At 33.5% G+C, this 22,152-nt stretch overlaps 1 protein-coding gene across 3 annotated transcripts in view; it reads right to left on the bottom strand.

The window, feature by feature from the left end:
- Positions 1-22,152, bottom strand: part of ANKRD17 (ankyrin repeat domain 17) — a 136,359-nt gene that overhangs the window by 32,182 nt on the left and 82,025 nt on the right. For 2 of the 3 annotated variants that reach the window (XM_004681222.2, XM_004681220.2), the window contains exons 8-16: positions 21,004-21,241; positions 19,490-19,681; positions 19,001-19,110; positions 16,864-16,951; positions 14,978-15,105; positions 14,609-14,752; positions 13,822-13,924; positions 11,623-12,375; positions 7,425-7,573 (exon numbers count right to left, since the gene is read on the bottom strand). In XM_004681222.2, the coding sequence (XP_004681279.1) occupies positions 7,425-7,573; positions 11,623-12,375; positions 13,822-13,924; positions 14,609-14,752; positions 14,978-15,105; positions 16,864-16,951; positions 19,001-19,110; positions 19,490-19,681; positions 21,004-21,241 (1,905 nt within the window). The remainder of the gene's footprint in view (positions 1-7,424; positions 7,574-11,622; positions 12,376-13,821; positions 13,925-14,608; positions 14,753-14,977; positions 15,106-16,863; positions 16,952-19,000; positions 19,111-19,489; positions 19,682-21,003; positions 21,242-22,152) is intronic. The other variant, XM_004681223.1, reaches the window with a different exon arrangement.

Here is a 22,152-nt window from a genome sequence, read left to right as displayed (position 1 = left end):
GAGAGAGAGAGAGAGAGAGAGAGAGAGAGAAAGAGAGAGAAAGAGAGGAAGAGAGGAGATTCACCAGAGACAGAAGGAGCACAACAGGCTTAGTGAGAACACAATAGGCTGTGGCTGGTGATAGTTTGAATGCACTGAGACTCCCTGCACCACCAGGGAGGTCACTGGGATTTTGAAAATGTTACAATTATTTGGACTTTGCGGGCAATTCTTAAAGTAACCATAAATGAAGAAAGTTATGATTTTTATGTTCTTTCCAACATACTTAAAAGTACTATAGATTCACTTTCACTCCTAGCCATTAATGGAGTAACATAGCCAAGATCTAGTTTCCTATTTCAACTTCCTAAAAATAGGGACAAGTTTTCTGAAATGATGGTCTTTAGACAGGCAGCCTTTGACAGTGATTTCTGAGGACAGAAATTATTAACTGCCCAGTGTTTCCAAGATACAGTGCAGGGAGAGGGTACCCAAATAGTCTGGCAGTCTCTTGAGTTGAGAAGAGTTTGGCGAGTTCAAGGTGGCTACAATTATGGAACAGACTGCTGGTGCACAAAGCACTATGAAAGAGAGCACTCCTGTAATCTGCAAAGGGCTCCCCTTGAGTCTTCAGCATCAGCACAAAGACTATCAGAAATGGTTGGGCTAAATAATACCCAGAATTTACACAGGGAAGAAAAATAGTTTGGTTTCCATTAAAATAGGAAGACATCAAAACATGTAGGATATTAAGTAGAATTTCAACAGTGCAGTTTTGGACCCATCTAACTAAGATAAAAAGCAAGTCTTGAAAAAAAAAAATTGTTGCCAAGTATTTTAGCTGTGTTTGTGAACAAAGTCCCCATATACTTAAAAGTAGCAAAAACATATACATAATAGACAGAGTATTTGGAAAGAAAACAGACTATAATAATTAAGATATGACACCATTTATACATAATTTACTTCTACCTTCTATTAATGGCAATGACAAATACTGAATTTATCAGAGGTCACATTTTATCATCACAGTTTAAATGCTTTTACGTGGACTATTTAAGTACTCATTTATAGTATATTCAAGTTGCACTTTCTAAAAAAACTAATAACTAACAAGATGTGGTTATTCTTAAAACACAGCTATGACTAATATGACTAAGGAACTGAATTTTTTAATTTAAACTTAAAACTGGCATTCTATTGATTGGAAACCTTTTTTTAGTATGTCTGGGACAATTTGAATAAATGAATATACTTTTTCATTTGTACACTTCATCAACTCTAAATACAAATCAAGTATTTCTAATGAAAAACAAATTAAGCTATATTCTAAATAGGGTGACATATCACTTTAACTTGTCTGGGAAATTGAGGGAATTTCTGGTATGAGAGACTGATGCTAAACCAGAAAAGCTCATTCTAGCTGTTTTTACTTTTTTTATTCTCTACCTACATGGGATGTTTTGCTAGGAAAATATTAAGTTGAGTGAATGACAACAGCTTTAACTACTACTAACAAAACAAAGTACTATAAATGAAATATGTATTCACTGTATTTATACTACATCTTCTATATTTATGTAATAAATACAAAAAGGCATATTCTCCCAGAAGGTCAATAATTCTAAAAACCAAGCTCCATTATTTAAAAAAATGAATAACAAGAGACAAAAGGTAAAATCGGTAGAGTCAAGAAATAAGAAAAAGCCTACTAGTCAGTGATGAAGAGGGAGACCGCAAAAACTGCTCTGCAGAAGAGGCTGGCAGAGAGCAGAGCTACTGACTGCAGAGATCAGGGATGGCCACAAGGGAGAGATGCACCAACTACAACAATGGAGAAGGACATGAATACTTAAGTGAGTGACAGCTCCAACTGTGTTATAGTATTTGATCTTCATTTCAGGTATATAAGAAAAGGAATTAATATGTCTGATTTCAGAGACGGAAAGGACTCAGAGAAATAACCTTCTGATGGTCACACAAGTTATTAACTGGTAAGGACTGGCTTAAAAAATAAAGAGGATCCTGTATAACTTCTTGCTTTCCTCATAAATCTAGAGCAGCTCTAAGTGAAACCTCACTGAGATAATGTAATGTTGAGTTTGTCTTATGTGCACCCTAGGTTACTGTATAGACTACAAGAGTCAACTTTATGATGAAGTTTACAAGGTTTCTACATCTTCCAGGGGTAGAGGAGTTAATATTAAATAGAGAATGAAGAAACAAAATTTGAAAACGATAGGTGTGGACAATTTTAGTGAATCAGTAAAATAATGTTTTATCTGTATTATATTGATTCAACTAATATTTATTAAGCACCTTTATATTCAAAGTATTCTGCTAGGTACTCTAGGGTTGACAATGGTAAGTAAATATAGACCCTGCCCAATAGTAGCTTGCTAATTATTATAGAGAGCAAAATGAGGTTCAAACTATGAAAGAATTATAAACAATGTATTATGTGAGTTTTAGGGAAAATATTTAAAGCTAAGAAAGGAGGATTAGTTAAATTCCTTGGGAATATTAAGAGTGGGTACTTTAAGAGTGGGTACTTTCATTGTATTTTTGCATTAAAGAGAAATTAAAGCAATCAACATTTTATAAGAATCTTTTAAGAATAGAGAATTTAAAGATTCTGAGGTAAGGTTTCCACCCCCAAATACACACCTACACAATTCCAAAATGGTAGGAAATACCATCCTAATTTTAATACATCAAACAACAAATTAAGTTAAGTAGAAGTTTGGGTTAAAATTTTAAAAATGACTGACAATGCACAGAGGGAAAAAAAAAAAGGGAAGGAGGGGGACAGGTTTTTTGAATATTACCAATCAAGGAAATAATGATGACAAAAATAGATGATGACATTTTGGAAAACATGACACCACTAAAGCTCAATTATATTATGCTGGTTAACAAGTCGTTTTCTTTGTAAGTTAGCTAGAAGAAACCTGAAAAGGAGAAAGATGTCCAGAACTATGTTAAGAGCTCATCTAGACTGTTATTCTCAAGAAAATTTCAATTTAGCTCATGATACCATAAAATATACTATTACGTGCCATAACAGATATTGCTATGACAATTCTGGCTTATAAAAACATGACTGAAGGTATATTTAATGTAAAATTATCCTGTAAGTTATCAACATGATTTTTCAATGTTGTAAGAGAAAAACAGGAAAAATCATAAGACAGATACAGTATTAAAGGCAACTTTTGATGAGCAGGAATGCAGGTGAAAAACACAACCAAATTATCTTTAGAAAAGGATGTATTATCTACTAATTATACCAAGTGATATATGACTTTTAAAAAACTATTAAGACTAAAGAGGTGAACATTTTAAATCACCATTACCACCATCATTCCAAATATCTTATTCTCTAACCATCTATCTCATGGGTCATATTTAAGATTAAAAAGGATAGCATATTATGATAGTCAATGAGTGAAAATAATCAGTCGGATGGTAAGTAACTAAGTAGAAGGTATGTATTTTAAAAGTAAATTCTTTAATGGCAGCATTACTGTCTAACACTATTAACTCTTCTTCCCTAGACTTTTTCTCATTAAATCCTTGTGATAGTCCTAATCTGTTTTGCAATACCAACATTAAGAAATGTCCAAATGATACTGAAATTATTACAGGTGAAACATAATTTGACATTCTTTACAATTTCAGTCTTCATGTTAAAATTAGTGTCAAATTGTGTAAGGAAATGTTTTTGTTACTTTTAAGACATACAAGAAAAAGTTACTCCAAGTTCAAAGAAAACCCTTAGAAGTTTGAGAACAGAAATGTAAATCAACTAAAAATACATAAAAAACATGCTGTAAGAAATGTGAAAGGGGGAGTACCTCTGGAACACAAGTTTTTATAACCCATGAATGACACTAGTTTTTTCCTCATTTTAGCACTGTTATTAAAATTTCAGAAAGTGAAATCTATAAAATATTTAATACAATGCTTAATGCTACATTTACTGCATCATAAAAAACCAGTGGTTCTTAAAAATCTCTACCTGATTCCTAATTTCAACACCCATAGTACATAGGTTAAGAGTTAGTTACACCATTCAAGCAAAATGAAAATAAAGATTACGGTTATGCTACCAAAGTAGTATAGTGAAGGAGTTTTAAATCATTCCTTCAACTACTTATTTATGTTTCCTAAATTAAGTTTTCCTAACAGCACGGTATGTCATATTAATCTTAAAGCACTGTAAGTTTTTGGACAAACCTGAGTTAATAAAATCATTATATTACAGAAAAGTGATAAGCTTAATAAGGCATACACTTGCACACACAAGTTAAATAATGTTAAGTGAAAACCTTTATAAAGAACACAAATTCTTATCTTCAGCATCTTCATCACCCAAATCTAAACACTGATTTATCCTAATCCTTTAAAAAATACTATTTAGTATAATGATAATAAAAGGATTTAAGATATGACCTTTTTTCAAGAATCACTAACATTTTAAAAAAGAGACATACACCGAGGTTTTAAAGAATTAATATTTATTTCATTCTTCCTTAAATTAAGATTTGATTCAAATAATAGAATAGCTAAGATAACATGTTAGGAAAGTGATGATACAACATATTTTGCCATCCAAATGGTAGGTCTGTTTTCTAAAACCTAATTGACAAGGTTAATATAATGTTTAAACCTAAGTTAAGAATTGATAAAAGGGGGGAATAGATGCAATAAAACATGGTGGAAGATCATTGAGGGGGGAGCTTTGCTGGTATATGTATTCATCTAGACCCCTAAAACATATACTGCTATAAAATAAAGTTACCCCAATATATATATAAAATCAAAAAACTAGGCCTCCTGAAAAACAAGTAGCCTGGTGCAGACACTAAGTGCATAGAAATATTTAAGAGATCAGCAGAAATTCTTTTTTATATCTTGGTTCCTTTAAAAAAGTATATTTATTTATGCATACGGAATGGGGTACAGGCAAGAGGTGCAGGAGTGGTAAGAGGATTCACCAGACAGATGGGGGAGCAGAACAGGAAGACTGATGAAGTACACTGCTAAGGGCAGCAGTAGGTGAGACAGGAGAGGTCTGCTGTGCCATGTGGGTCACCTCCCTGGCCGGGGATCTAACTGGTGCCGAAGCTGCTGCTGCTAGCTCAGTAGTGCTGCGCTTTAACCTGTTGTGCCATCAGGAAGAGCCCTTTTATATTTTGACGATGTTTTTACTTTTGGTTATGGACCAAATCTTATTCTAAAGAAAACTAGAAAAAGTATTTGATATTAACAGACTAAAAAAAAAAAAACGGGAGTGAAAATAATGCAAATTTTATACCAAGTACAATGTATTGATAAAGCTTTTATTTTTCTCTTTTTCTACAATTAGATAATGTTTAATCTTTCAAAATGTTCAGAATACTGGTCTTAAATTTTATTTTGTCACATCACTTGATAGTTAAGACATAGGACTGCCACACATTAAAAACAAATATTCAAAATCTTATAGAACTTTTATTGTAGAATCTAGGGAAAAAAACTCAGATGAACTGAGTACAAAATATGTTTCTTCTAACCGCTTAAAGGCGCTATTTGGAAACACAATAAATTAAGAAAACTTTTATCAAAATTAACCACTACTGTGGTTCATAAATGATTATCCCAGTTTTTTAAAAGGCTGAACTATATGGAAATTAAGAAGGGTACTTCTGAAATCAAACCAACTTTAAATTTGACCTCCATTCATTTACAGGAGGAATGCAGAGGAACCAAATAAGGGATTGGGAAAAAAATAACAACAACAATAATATAATAATAATAATTAACAGGCAATTAACTATAAATCAGAGACATTCTGAAGGGAAGGAGAAGGTGAGGGATCCAAATGCAAAGGAAGAGCACAAAGGACTATGGTGATGGTGCACGGGCGAACTGGTAGTGGGAATCTTACATGGACTACACCTGAGAGGAGAAAGCAGGCATTGTACAAAAATGAACAGTGATATAAAGTATATAAATAAATAATCAAAAAAAATTTTGACCTTCAGTCCCAATGCTTCCTACTTAGCTAAATGAACTGATGGTAAGCAAAAAGCTTAGTATCTTGCTTAAGCCTTGGTTTTTTTTTTTACCAGGGAAATGGGTATTATGAAGATTCGTCAATTTATGTGTTTGGTCTGAAAATTAGTTAATTATTTAAAAATAGACCCTGAAATTTTAAGTGCTCTCAAAAACTTAGCACAAATAAAATTATATTTGGGAAGCAGGAACAGAAATAAAATTCTTTCTTCATAGTATTACCAAGAAACGTGTTAATGTAAGAGAGGATTTATTCTTAACAGGTTGAAAGTACATGCTCCAAATGCTCCAGCAGTAAATGTACACATTTTTCATTTTTCTCTTACTTCCTAAAATTTAGGTTTATAAAGAACTGATTATCTAAAAGCCTAAAAGGTATATGATGCAGAGTGCCAATCTCACTTCTGGAACCTACCCCAGTTATTAATCAAATGCAAATCTAAGTAAACTACAAACATTTCTCAGTCCTGAAAAAGGCCATATACCCTTCTCCTGCTCAACATTCTGCTAAGTCAGGTTCCTGTTGTTCTTTCAGGACAAAATATAAGCTAGACCCTTTCCTACCCAATCTCACTTTGTCCCAAGATTTTATAACAAACTATTGGAAAAACACACGCACACACACACACACACAAATTAACAGCTTTATAGACAAACAGATTCACTATATATTTTAATCAGCATGACCACATTTTTCCAACACAATATAAATTTAAAGCAAACACATAAATTAATGCTCATTTTTTGTTTTGTTTTAGGTGAAATCCATTATAAATTTTACAGTCTGCTTTCTAATTTAATTTGCGATGTGAAGCAAATACTAAGTAATTTAAAATAATTGATTTCTATCTCCTTTTCTAACTAAAGTTTAATAAAGACTACCTGACACTGTTAGAAACCAGACCATCACATAATTACAGTAATAATTTTTATTTGGCATTTTATTTTTAAAAATGTGGATTCTGGCCCTCCCTGGTAGTGCAGTGAGTTAAAGCACAGCACTCCAAGCTAGCTGCAGCTGCTTTAGTTTTTGAAACCTGGCCCTGAAGGTGATCCACATGGTGCATCCTGTCTCACCCACTCAGCAGTATGCTTTGTCGATCTGTCTGTTCTGCTCCTCACCTGTCTCTGGTGAATTCTCTCACTGCCCCTGCACCTCTGGCCTATACCCCAGTTCTGTATGCATAAATAAATAAATCTCTTTTAAAAAATAAAAATATATTCTTAAAAAAAAACAAAAAACAAAAAAACTGACAATGTGGATTCTAATTTATTTGTAACCGTAGCTCAGGTCTTCAACCAGAAGTCTATTATTTAAATTACTGAGTAATATTTTAGTGATGACATCCAAGTTCAAAACTATCCCTTCTGAATTTGGAGCTTACCTGTGCATCAATATCAATGGCAGGGTAGATAGGAAGCATGGCTGAAGGAGAGATGATAGGACTTGGAGTTGGAGTCTGAGGTTGGGAAATGGAAGCAGCGATACTGTGGGTAGGAGTGTTTGACATTGCAGATGCTCTTCCACTGACTGCTGTTGAACAAAATAACTGCACTTAATAAGGATGAAACATTGTTAGGTAACAGTGGGAAGACATTTTAAAACTTAAATACTCAAAAATAAAATGTCTACAGGTAGCTTACCATCACACTAAGAATTTATTTTCTTATTTTTCTTTTTTCTCACTTTGGACAGTAGTACACAGTTATAATATATACTGAAAATAACATTTTTTAGATAATGCAGCGAAATACAAAGTCCCTTCTTATGGTATATAATCATGAAACCTTAGTTCAAAATAACCCTGCAAACAAAAATATTCTTATGAATTAAAATTTTAAAAATGCAAGTTGAAAACTGTACTTTATTATCTTTTAATCATAAAATAAATAAAAGGTAAAAGTCAAGCTTAGAAGGAGAAAAATATGATTTTTACCTGCCAATTTCGTACCTTATATTTTAGAACTATGTAAAGGAAGATCACTGGGTGAACCTTACTAGCCAATCATTTAGAACACCTCCAAATGTTTTGCTAAATGCAGGCAGGATCTAATAATACTCTGTATTGTAGCCCTTAGTAGTAGGACACCATAGTAAAATACAAAACTGTGATCCTCATACAAAAAATATAGTTTCTCATGTGTAGAATTATCCTGAGGGGGTAAAATGTCCACCAATCAATCCAGCAATCACATTGACTTATGGGAACAAAATAAAAAGAATAGAAATAATGTATGCACACAGTTATTGCTTGAATATAGATTACTGTTAGTTCTAAGTATTTCACCACAATATTATTTTCACAAAAATATACAAATTAAGAAAAGTTCATCATGTCAGTACTAGAGGTAGAACTCCAAATGTGGTGTTATTGAGGGTACTTTATTCCCTCAGTGATATTCTCCCATATCACTTCTGGAGTGATATGTGAACATCATTATTCACCCCCCAACCCAATTAAAAATACTATAGCACTAAAGAATGGGCATTAATCTTTATATGGTCAACAGTAGTGTGGATGTGTGTTACCAAAGTAGTTAACTACATCAGACAGAACACAAGCATGATTCACAACTGGATCTGAAATCAGGCAAAAGAGGTCATAATCCTGCCAAGAACAAAACTGAAATTGAACTTATTATAACAATTATAAACATGATAATTAAGAAACCTAATTTACATAAAACCCTTTGTTCAGGCACAAACATATACTATACATTATAGCAACACACATTCTATAATTATACATTTTCAAGTCCACTTAAAAGTCAAAAGAAAAACAAAGGAGGAAACAAACAAAACAAAACAAAACAAAGTTTGAATCTTTAAGGATCCAGATCAAAGAAAAGGTCATTTACTAATATGTTAAATTAATTACCTATTTACATTGATATTACTTCATATTGATAATTTTGTATATTAAGAAAAATATAAAGAAAATTTCAATGTACATATTTTAGATACTACTTTCAAAACCTCATAAAATCTATGGGTCTTAAAACTAATTCCATAGTTTCCTTTGATTGTTTAGATTTCCACAAAGGAAAACGTCAAACATAAGAAGTAGCTTGAAGAATTCTCACCTATCTGTCAAAAAAAAAAAAAAAAAAAACCTTATTTTTATTTCATGATACTAAACAAATGAAAAAATAGTCTATGCTTTACTGTTCAAGTTAAAATTTACATGTTAACTGCAGTAAGTTCTTTTAAAGAATCTACTGAATTTAATTTTCTATTTGAGTTAAACTGGTTGTTCTTATCACGTCATCTTAAAAAGAAAGAAGAAAATCTATTTCCTCACTTTATTTCCTTTAGGATACTTAGGAAACTAGTTTAATAAAACCGAATTAACTGCCTTTCCTTGTTCCTGCTCTACAGTTAGAAAGCAACAAATGTTAACACTGACTACACAGGGAACTGGCTAAAAAGGGGTATGATTTGGCTTTGGCAAATATGAAGAACAGGGAAGAAGGAGAAAACAAAACAAAACAAAACAAAAGAAAACCCTGAACTTTCTAAATATACAAATGGGACTAAAAACAAAGAACAGAGGCAATACTGATAGAGGAAAGGAAGAGTGAGTAAGCCTAACAAGGTTGTATGGTATTCAAAAACCCAAAGAAATGGCAATGGGAATTAGTCCACTGAAAGACAAGTCCTACCAAAGCAGGTTAGTGGGGGCTCCAGTGCCAGTGTATGTGCATGTGCATGATTATGCAGATGCAGATGCATGATGACAGGGAAGGGTTTAGGCAGATACCTGGATGCTTTTAATCTATACTTCCTTCTTGCTACAGCTCCTCTTTGCAAATAAAAGGGAGTAATGCCAAGGTAATGCTATTTATATAGTATATTTGTCTTCCTAAAAAGTTGTGGACCTTTAAAAAACTTCTTATATGAAAACACACAAGCAGATTTTTGATTTTGCTTAGTATACAAATTAACAGAAAAGAAAAACTACTTTATATATCTCTCATATTTCTAACCAGCATAAAACTATACAACTGTCAAATCACTACTGATAACTATGTCCCAGCATATCAGGTAAAATTTGACAGCAGGTGGAAAACTTTTTAATATATTCATTGGTATGAATGTCCATACTTCACTTAACTAGATAAGTAACAGTCTACATATTTTCTTTAGTAGTTCCAATGACATAGCAGAAAGAATACCTTTATGATCTAAATTAAGGTTATGGAAGCAATAGCAAATTTGGAATTTTTGACTACTGTACTCCAATTTTCAGAAAATAGCTAACTTTGAGGGAAATTTGTTCACAGCTATTATAATAAGCCAATGGTGATTTAGGAGTTACTTCCAACTTTTGAATCTTACAGAAAATTTTATCAAATCTTATATGAAAATTTTACAGTTCCTACCACTGCTGATTAATTTTCAATATACTAGCACGCCCCCTATAATTAGCAGCAACTTTCATTGCACATTTACTGCTGAAGTTATACTGAAAGAAGACCAGTACAGTTGTATTTTCTCATTAGATGATTCCTTAGGTTCTCTAGATTTACTAAAAATCAACACTATACAACTTAGTTTTATTCTTTTAAAAGATGAAAGATAAATTACATATAACCTCATATGTAAAGCTACTGAAACAGGTTTAAAATAAGAAAAATTGAGTCATTTTTAACTACGGACTAAAATAAAGGGGGGAAGAATAGATGGAAATAATAAAATTTTGACTCCATTTGAATATCCTTCCTTTTCAAACTTTTTTTTAATTGAAGAAAATGGTCCTTCTTAGTATAGCCTTCTATGGTTTATAATCCTATAAAATTCCATACTTTTATTTTATCACAGAACTTGTAAAAAATAAATACCCAAAACTAGAACCATTAAAACAACCTTCTAAGATACTTCTTGCCAATGAAATTAATTATAATGGAGTAAAACTTCTCTGGCTGCACATTTTAAGAGGTATCATATGTAATACTGTCAGGGGACCACACTTCCCATAATACCGTTAGAAAGTAACTACACATTAACATTCACAGGGGATAAAATCACTGACATACAATATAATTAAACCCTGTTCAGTTTGGTACTTTGTCATGAGTGTTTATGTGTTTTATTTTATTATTTTTAAAAATCCATCAGGTTTGAAGTCTGATCCATTAGGATATATATAGTGTTTCTGTTCACAAATAATCTTTCTGCCATGCAAAATGTCCTACTAGTTTTGCACTTGAACTTCTACCAGTTTCCAATGTGAATACAGAAGCAAAAAAGCCAAAAGTCAATCTTAGTTATGAACTTAAAGAGAAAAAAAACAAAACAAAAACCAAAAAGTCAAACATCAATCCCACCACTAAAACACCTAGATTCCCAGACTATCCGGCCTAGCTAAAAAGTTTCAGTCACTTGTATTGAATGAGCTAATCTTTAATTCGACCTGAATCCATCTGAAAACTTCTGCGATTGAACTAGTATTTCTACAGATACACATGGGTCAAGAGTCCAGAAATAGTTCTCAAGTTGGGTAATGGCAAAAAAGTCTGGCACACTCTTACTCGCCTTAAGCAAATCATATTTGATACCTGCTCATAACAATATAAACCCACCTGCCATGATGTCATCCAGCGTGTCATTGAGGGTCTGAGCAGGGCTGGCTACCATTAACCCTTGTTGTGTTTCTGTCAGAATTCCTTGCCCCAGCCCTGCCAACTGTGCTTGGCCCAGTACTGGCTGTCCAACTATCACTCCTTGCAGTTCTGTAAGATTTGCGATGGACCCTGGAGGCAAGGGACCTGCCGCCAGAGGCAAAGCTTGAGGCATGGCCAGAGGCTGGATTGGTGCAAAACCCATCTGAGCAGCAGTAGGCTGAGGTTCATCTTTAAGCAAAACGGGATCCACTTGCTGTAACCGTGCATAGTCTCCCTCAGAAAGCTGTTCTCCAACTCCAACAGGAGTTAGTAGTCCCAGATGTTGGCAAGATTGTTGCTGTTGCTGCTGAAGTTGAATTCTTTGAGCTTTAACCTCTAGATACTGCTTTTTTAGCTGCTGCTGAGTTTTCAGTTGTAACTCTCGTTCTACTTTCTGTAGCTCCTCCAAAATCTTTTGTTTCTTCTGAATTTGTTCCTCCCTTGTTTTGTTCAGTTCCTCGATCTTCTCCTTGGTAAGTTGGTCAGCATGAGCCAGTTCCAAGGACTGCAGCTGTGCGTTCTTTTCTATGGCTTCTTTTATCCTCTGTTCCAGTTCTGTTAACTTTCCCTGAGCCTCTTCTACAATGCTCTCTGGAGACTGATTGGTGATGTAACCCTGTACATCCTGGCTGTTTGCTGGCAAATGGCTGCTGGACTTTTGTTTAGAAGCAGCTGTGTGAAAAAGAAACCCCCTCAGAAGTGCACATGAATGGCATCCTCATTACAGAGTTACTGTTGGGAGGTTTAGTGCCAACAGTTATGCACCAAGTTATCATATCCACAGAAGGTGAAGATGCTTTGTTATGAAGTTAAAAACAAATCCACCTTCATCATAAATATAAAATGTATGTATCTTATGTGCATAGAGTAATTTTGGAAAATTAATCCCATATTTTAAAAAATGTCACAAGGCTAAAATTAGATAATAGAGGGATGCAAGTCTGTGACAGCTAAGTGGTGCAATTAAAGTAAAATATAAGGCTATGTGTAGTTTTTTCATCTAGTCAAAGATGTAAAAACTTATAAGAACAGAACAATAATGCTAAATTATTAAGGTGTAGGGAAAACTTAGACCTCTAAGTCAAGGTTTTTCCACATTTAATAGTCTGTGCCTTTTAAACACACACACATACACACCAAGTACCCAGACCACTGAGAAGTACCAGAAAATTGAAATACAATTAATGTATTTGTCTTTGTTGGGGGCTAAAATCTTCAAACTGATAAATACAAGTTATAAATTCACATATTCACACAGCTACCTGGCCAGTAGAGAACTGGGGTTCAATTTCCCTGGAAGAAAAGATGCTGAACTATTTCGTCCACTGTATCTTCTGAGAGCTAGGTGAATAGACAGATCTGACTATAGGTATGGCATTCACTTTTTGCTATACCAATTGAAAAAGGTGCCAAGGTTCTAGAATGGTAGTAGTGATTGGAAAGTGCTCATGGAAGTACTTAGCATTCATGTTGGTAAAATAATATAGGTAGTCAAAAACCAAAAAGTTAAAACCACATTGGTTCTTCAGGTAAAACTTAAAAAAAAAAATTGATTATAAATGGTAGCTATAATGTTTTGGGACATAACTTAAGAACATGCAGTGGTGCAACACCCATAAGTCAAATATAGACCTCAGGACTCTAGAGAAACAAACAAGCATATCTGAAATAACTTTCAATTATTGGCTGAGAAAAGGTATCCCAAATATAAAATCTTTATTAAACCCAGTCATTAAATTTTAGTTATGATCTGATTTGTTAACCTATGCCTTATATCACTATAAGAAGTTAAAGTAATTTATGAAAGTGTCACCCAACTAAACCCAACCTAATGTTTTAACATAAATAAAAGTGACTACTTATTACAGGAAATCATATTCAGATTTGCATCAAAGATGAGCATCTGAATTTCTCCTGCTAATACTTCTAGTTCTAGCAGAGTGCTAGCTATCTTCTCCCCCCCCAAAATATGCCTTTATCCATTACTTTAAAACATAATTAAGAGAAACTTAGTAAAATTCATGTTTTGTGTAAAAATAATTTTAAATGACTAGTTTTTGTAATCTTAATTTTACCTGGACAAAGTGTAAGAAACAAATCTTTAGAAGTAAAACTGACCTTTATTCCTGATGGGAAGGGTAGTGGCAACATTGGCAGGTGGTTTGTCAGGCTCCTGAGGTGGGACAACCATGGGCAGTGCTTGAACTGGTACACGAGGAGCCTAAAATAAAAGAAATTTACTGTAATTCTGCTTTCACTGTATATTCCATCAAATAATACACTTTAAATGAAGAATAAGCTATACAGTCTTATTCAAAGTATTTTTGATTTGGCGTTAATCATAGACAATGACACTTAAAATATGTTGGAACCCAATTATTTTCCATGACATTTTTTATCTGACTTTTAACCCAAAATTATTCTAGCCATAATAAGAAAACAAAATAAAACAGCAATTTAGAATCTGATTATTATGCCAGTTGTTCATGAACTCTATACAGCATATATATTATATATATGTAAAGGTAATTGTTTATAAAAAAGTAATCTAATGGCCCTCCCTGGTGGCGCAGCGGGTTAAAGCACAGCACTGAGAATCTAAAAAGCCGCTTCCGCATGAGTTCGATTCCCGCCTGCCCCGGAGGTGACCACATGGCGTGGCAGACCTCTCCTGACCCGCCCGCTGCTCCCCTCAGCAGTGTACTTCGTCGATCTGCCTGTTCTGTTCCCCACTCTGTCTCTGGTGAAGCCTCTCACCATCCCTGAGCCTCTGGCCTGTACCCCAGTTCTGTATGCACAAATAAATAAATCTAAAAAAAAAAAAAAGTAATCTAATTTAAAACTATGAGCAAAAGGTAAAGAATGAAATAATTTTAAATGCTTTAGTTTTAAATCTTACTCTTACCCTATTTAAATCATGGGATGGGGGGGTTAACTGAGTGACATCAGGCGGAGGGGCCGAAAGCAAGTTATTTGGATAGTCCAATAGATAGCAAACAACACTTGTATGACCACCTTTGGCTGCTTCTATCAACATAGTTGAGCCATCCTAAAAGAGAGAACATGAAGAGGGGTGGAAATCATTAACTTACAGAATCATAAAAGATCAAGTAGTCTCAGAGACATTAAAATTTGGGTTTATTAAAGAACACTGTTATCTAATGAAGCAGAAAGCTAGAATGCCCACTGTAAGTTTAACTTATAGATGATATTTTGCAACATTCAAAAGTTATAAGTTAATTCATAAAACTACCTGAATCATTAATTTACATACTTTTAAACGGTGAGTAGGATCTGCCCCATGAGCCAAAAGTAGTTCTACCACTGCAAGATGACCCCCAGCACAAGCCAGTGAGAGTACAGTATGGTCATTATTTGCTGTGGTTCTATTCACATTCGCTCCTAAAATAGACAACGTATGGAAAGATCATGTTAACAGAATGTTATTTCTTAAGTTATGGCAAATTTCAAAATCATAAAAGAGTAGAGGGAATAGTGTAATGAAGTCCCACATACCTATTACCCAGCTTAAATGATTACAAACACATGGCCAATCTCATTTCCGTATCTACACATCAATTTTCCTCTCCCACCTTGAATTTTCTAAAGCAATTTCCAGATAAATGTAATAAAATTTCATCTACAGATATTTCAGTATGAACCAGTAAAATATGAAAGCATGTTATTACCCCTAATGCAATCACTGTTTTTAAAAAAAGTAAAACAGGGGCCCTCCCTGGTGGCGCAGCGGGTTAAAGCACAGCACTAAGAAGCTAAAGCCACCTCCGCATGAGTTCGATTCCCGCCTGCCCTGGAGGTGACCACATGGCGTGGCAGACCTCTCCTGACCCGCCCACTGCTCCTCTCAGCAGTGTGCTTCGTCGATCTGCCTGTTCTGCTCCCCACTCTGTCTCTGGTGAAGCCTCTCACCACCCCTGAGCCTCTGGCCTGTACCCCAGTTCTGTATGCAAAAATAAATAAATCTTAAAAAAGTAAAACATAAAATTTTAAGTTTTCAGAAGAAAGATGGCGAAAATCCCATAAAAAAGAAAACACACTGCCCTTTGTGGGCAATATGTAGAGAACTGATACAGGAAATAGTATTATCCTTTATCTTTGGGAAATATCTAAGAATGAACACAGAATGAATCTTCACTCCTCTCTCCGCAAGAAATGAAGTCACCCCTAACTTGGAATATTCTACTAGGCAACATGGAAAATGGAAATAAAATAGTCGAAAGAAAAGAGTAAAATTCATTAAATTTAACCAAAGAACAGAGAGGACGGTGATTATCTAAATGACTCCATTCTTGAGAATTCTATGGCATAAACGTATCCAAATTAACTAAAATAATTCAGCCAATAAATTATCTCTATTTTATTTTCTCCACCTGTAAGCTATTACAAATGTGAGGTCTCTTTAGTACTTATGACAAGAAGGAAATGACATATACTGCTTTTTTAAAAATTATATATGACCTTTATCATTTATTTCTTCAGTGTTAAATTAGAGGTACAATTTTACTCTCCTATACTTAAGAATATAATGAAATCTGCACTGACTACTCTTTCAACTTTAACTTATGTAGCAAACACTAAAGGCATAATTTAAAGAGTAATAATGTTACTTTTGTCACTAGGCTTTGGTATTCAAATAGAATTAGTTACTGACAATAATTAAAAATCCTTTATGTATTCTGGCACATCTGTAGAACTTATATTTTAAAAAGTTTCTGTGCTGTATTGCCACCACCTAATATTTTACAAAGAAGACAACTTAGGGTCAAGGAAATATGTAGAAAAGTAGTATGTCCTCAAATATTAAGTGGCGTAAACACCGTAAAAATCCATGTTTCAAGACACAACACATATGCAGAACAGACTAAGTTATCAACCCCCTCAAAGTCTTACGTAGGTAAATTTTTCTTTAAAGGTGTGTCTCTCAATACGAGTGGTACCTATAAGTGCTCATGGTTTGGAACTATTCTTTGCATTGCTGGATGTTTAACAACTATCCCTCACAACCTCTGGAGTAGCATTTCTACCACTATCTGCATAAAAGTGTACCTTTCCCCTAAATCTTTAAATACGTAAGGGCATTGGATAGTCATCATTGGGGGAATGGGAGGGGAAGGAAAATACTGCTTTACACTCTCTTACCTTTACTAATTAAAAACTGAACGGTACAAACATGACCAGCCCTTGCAGCTTTCATTAAAGGAGTTCTTCCACCTTCAGATTCATGCTCCTGTTTAAAAAAAGAGGCTTAATTGATATTCAATTGCTAGTGAACAATTATTATTCTTCATGAAAATCAAAAGGAAAAGACTATTTCCTGAACCTAAATATATTAAGTATCATGCTTTGAAGCAAAGGAAGAAATATATTTTTAAATTAAACAAACAAAAAAACACCTAAAGGAAATAATTTTAGAACTGAGGTTCTATTCATGTGACTATAATATCTCCATCCAAATTGTTTTGGGGAAGTTTTCCTCTTTCTACAAAAAACTTGAAATGTGAATAGTACATGGCACACTAATACAGCTCTCTTCAATCAATCAACATTTTTAGCATTGTTCTCATTTACTCCAAGTGCTTTTCCTTAAATTTGTATCCTTATTGTCTATATGAATCTTTCAAAGTACATCAGTTATTTCCTATAGACTTTCCATTATCTTTATTTTACTTTGTAGGAAAACAAGACTAGTGATAATTTAACTTATCTCTAAAACCATTAATCAAAAGACATTACTAAAAACTTCTGGATTTCAAAGGGATGACGGATCTATTCTCACAATTATTGGGTTTTTGAGAATTGTACTGGAGAAATTTTTAGCCTTACAATAGAGATCTAAGGAAAGAAATATGCTATAAACCAGTACGTTTATGTGTGTGTATAAACTAAATAAGAAATATGTTATAAGTATCCATACCTGCTGAACAACTTTTGATTCTTAAAGTCAAGCACTAAGTTTTCTAGTTATAGTTAACTAAACAATGTAAAGTTATCACTTGTTTAATAGCCACTGAGGTAAAACACTGACAATATAGTTCTGAAATTGAAGAAACTCGCAATCTAACAAGGGAAAACTATGAACACAGCTAACTACAATAGAATACATCATAAGAGCTTCAGGAATTGTACCAAAGTATGCCAACTGCATGATTACAATATAATACCTTAGTTCAAACCTCTTTTTTCAAAAACAACGAAAGAGAAATTGAATAAATTATCGAATTTACAGAACTAGTTAACGGAGGAAACTGCTTCCACCTGCAAATAAATTTCTCACATAAACTATCAACTTCTAAGGAAAACACGTTTGCTTGCTAACCTCAGTCCTCTGAACACATTTTTAATCGAAACCCATCATTTCCTATCTCACATCTAATCTAGAAATTATTTTCCCATAAATATTTGCTTTTGCTTTCCCACTTCTGAGTCTATAAAGTATTATTTGTTCCAATAGGAATATCTTGTCACAACTTTGTATCATATCTACCTTTCTAAACATTAGTCAGCCTGAAGAATAACAATTAAGATGATGACTTTACCTCTCTGTACATTCCTTATGATATCTCTTTGTAATTTACCTAATGATGACATCAATATTTATTTCTGCCTTCTTACTAAATTATTTATTTGAAGGGAAATATTACTTATTAAATACTTATCTTTTTTAACTTTTACTTTTAATGCTATAAACAATAAAGGCACCATTTATTTCATAAGCCACATTTACCTGTTTATACAATTAGAAAAGCTTCCAAAAATAGCTACATACTAAGAGAAAATTAATTTGCATTAACATATCTAACACAAAATTTTTCTATTTTTGTGGGATATCCCTGCTAACAACAAAAGAATGGACACCAAATAATATAGGGGAAAATATGCGACTGAGATAAAGAATGGCAAAACATAAGCTTAGAATACCTTTTGCCTATAAGTTCCACAGATTTTAAGTTAATTCCCTCTTATTTTTGAATATTATGATTCAAAAAGAGGTAAAGCTTGGACCCTCCCTGGTGGCGCAGCATGGTTAAAGTGCAACACTAAGAAGCTAAAGACACTTCAGCATGAGTTCGATCCCTGCCCCGGAGGTGACCCACATGGCGCAGCAGACCTCTCCTGACCTACCTGTTGCTCCCCTCAGCAGTGTACTTTGTCAGTCTGCCTGTTCTCCCACTCTGTCTCTGGTGAGTCCTTTCACCGTCCCTGCACCTCTGGCCTGTACCCCAGTTCTATATGCATAAATAAATCTTTAAAAAAAAAAAAAAGTGGCAAAGCTTACCAGATCTGCTCCTGCTTGAAGTAAGACATCTGCTACATCAGTATGACCATTTTCACAGGCATATGTTAGTGCTGTGTCCCCTGTTGCTGTTGTTGCATGAACATTAGCTCCTGAAATAAGAGTTAGACAATATACTGGCTTATTAATAAAAAATCTTAAGACATGAATGATGGACACAAAAATTTCTTTTAGATAAGCCACATCTTCTTAAATGAGACAAAAAAAGTCTTGTTCCTTTCTAGAAAAAGAGAATATTCTCAGGATTTTAAAAGAAAAAATAATAAGTCAGTTACTACTTGGGATGAAAGTTGCAGATATTTCATCTGGTAGTAGGATAAATTATTCAGAATACACAGTATAACATACCATTTTTTCACACACAATCAGTATATATCAGACATAGAAAAAAATTGCATTATAACATTTTTACTTAAAATAAACTGTATATATGTATTAAAAAAAACTTCCCTCAAATGCAAAAATGCCTACCTGCAGCTAGTAAGTATTTAACTAACTCCAAATGACCCTCTTGAGCAGCTTCCATTAGAGGGGTAGAACACCCTAGTTCTATATCAGCTCCTGCCTTAATTAGAAAGTCTGCCACTTCCAGAAAGCCTCCACAGCAAGCCAGAGTCAAGGCAGTCTCTTGAGTTTCTTCTGTCTGTGCATTGATATTTGCTCCTAAAATAAAGATTCTAATTATTTAAAGAAAGTCATAAACTTATTCCAGAGATAAACAAAACATGATTTTTTCCTTCTAAGCTATAAGAATTCTCATTACGTTATTAGATACTGAAATGCTTATTTCCTACTCTGGAAGGAAGATAAAGAAAACTATTAAAACCGTATCTACTAGTCCACACTTAATGTGCACAGATGAGTTAAGATTTATTTATAGCAAGAAAGCAGAAATCACTTGAGAAAAGACAGAAAAATGAATTATATTCTTCAGTATAAAGACTGAAAAATAATAAGCATGTTGATGATGGTAATAGCTAGCATTCAATAAAGTATTACATTTGCCAGGTAATACTGAAAACATTTTATCGATACACATTATTAGGTCCATTTACTAAGGGAATTGAAGTTAACTGACTTGCTTACAATCACAGTATTATATCACTATTACCACCATTACCACAGCAGACACTTATCAGGTATTATACACATTATCCTAAGAGCTTTACACACACACACACACAGTACACACATTAACTCACAGTAACCAGATTAAATGACAGAATTGAGCCATGGAAGGTTAGAAACCTGCCTAACGCTACAGAACTGGCAAGCAGTAGAGTTATGATTCAAATGTAGGAAGTCTGCTTCAAAATCCATTCTTTTAGAATTCTAGTCAACATTACCTCTCAATAAAGTTTCTTTTTAATGTGCTATTTCTCTTAAACTTGTACAATAAATACTACTAAAGAAAAAGACTATTTGTATGGATAGAGATAGCAGACTATTTGTAAATTTGAGATATCTTACTATTTTACTAACAGTCATTGTTTCATTTTTAACAAAAACAAACAAACAAAACAATACTGTGTAATAAGCTCCTTTATAGCTATTTATTCATACACATTCTCATCAAGTTAGTCGCTATATAAGGATTTTCCATACTGTATTTCATGAGAAACAAGATATATATAAAATAGGTATAGGTATTAGTAATAGGTATGCTGTCCTAAGAAGAAATTTTTGATATATTTGCATGAGAAATGTTCATCTCATATGTATACCATTATAAAACCTAAATCTTACACTACCTCCAGACTATTTTTATTGAATACAGCACATAATTGGCCTGAAAGTTCCATATTAACAAGTCTATGTGATTTTGTTTAGCATAGTACAGAAGCCATTTCATAGCAAGTAACTTTATCATTAGCCTTTGTGACATCTCATCATAAACCTACTAGAAGTATTGAAATTAGATTTTATAAAATAAAATACATTATTTTTATACATTTGTGCATTAGCATCTTCAATGTTATGGTTACCTTGTCCTAGGAGTAATGCCACCATTTCTTCATGTCCTTCTCGAGCTGCTTCCATCAATGGTGTATAACCTTCATCATTCACCTCTTCCAGGCTAGCTCCTCTTTCAATAAGTAAAGCTGCAAGTTCCACATGCCCACCACATGCAGCCAAAGTCAATGGCGACTCAAACGAATCAGCAGGCATGTTTACTTGGGCACCACTGTCAAGAAGTAACCTAGCTACTTCAACATGGCCATCCTAATTACAACGTAATTAAAAAAATTAAAACAGCACAGTTAATTTTTTAAATAAAAAGATCTCTCAATTATACAATAAAGCTTACTGGTATCTAGTCAAATAAGAACAAAAATCTATACTTAATCACTGAGTAACTCTGTGTTTATTAAGATCTAGATGTATTTCTTTACCACAGGTAGGAAATGGTGGTTAAGGAAATAAATATTTGGAAAAATGACACCATTAATCAAGTTTACTGACCATCGGGAGAAAAAACCAGTAAGTGCATGAAATAAAAGACTACTGAGAATCCATACTTAACATCAATAATACATCATACAAACTTAAATGCTAACAGGACAAAGGTTAGAAGGGGAAAGTATGATTTTCAAGCAAACCATAGGAAAGAAAACTTTTGCTTAAGTAAAACAGAAAACCACTATATTTTTTGAAAGGGGAATCCTGTGTGATGTTAGAAGGGAACATATGTACACTGATTCCTGTTCAATATTTATATGCCATTAAAAACTAAGGAAACATTCTTATCTTCATTTTTACTAGTTTCACTTTTTTTCACAGTTTTCTTAACTATTGGCAAGTTCAAGGTTCTCTTTTCCGTTTTTCCTTTAATATATTTTCCTTCTATTAGCTTATGGTACATTTCATCATCTTTGCCTCTGATTTTGCCATATTACATAACCTTAATGCCATTACCACTGCAATCACTTTGCTGTTCCTTCAGCTAAGAATTTCAAAAGCTCTCATCTATTTATAACGCCTCTAGTGCATGCTGGTTAAGATTATAAATTTTTCTATTTTATTTCTTTATATAAAGATTCTTTCTGTAGTGTGAGTATAGCACAGATAATCTTAAGTTTCTTAACAGTGTAAACAGTAACATAACTTACAGTTAATAATATTACTGAGGATTT

This window comes from Condylura cristata, unplaced genomic scaffold (assembly GCF_000260355.1).
Source record: "Condylura cristata isolate star-nosed mole 26May11 unplaced genomic scaffold, ConCri1.0 scaffold00012, whole genome shotgun sequence".
NCBI lineage: Eukaryota > Metazoa > Chordata > Mammalia > Eulipotyphla > Talpidae > Condylura > Condylura cristata.
Note: the sequence above shows the minus strand (reverse complement) of the source record. Positions and strands in the feature narration are given on the sequence as shown.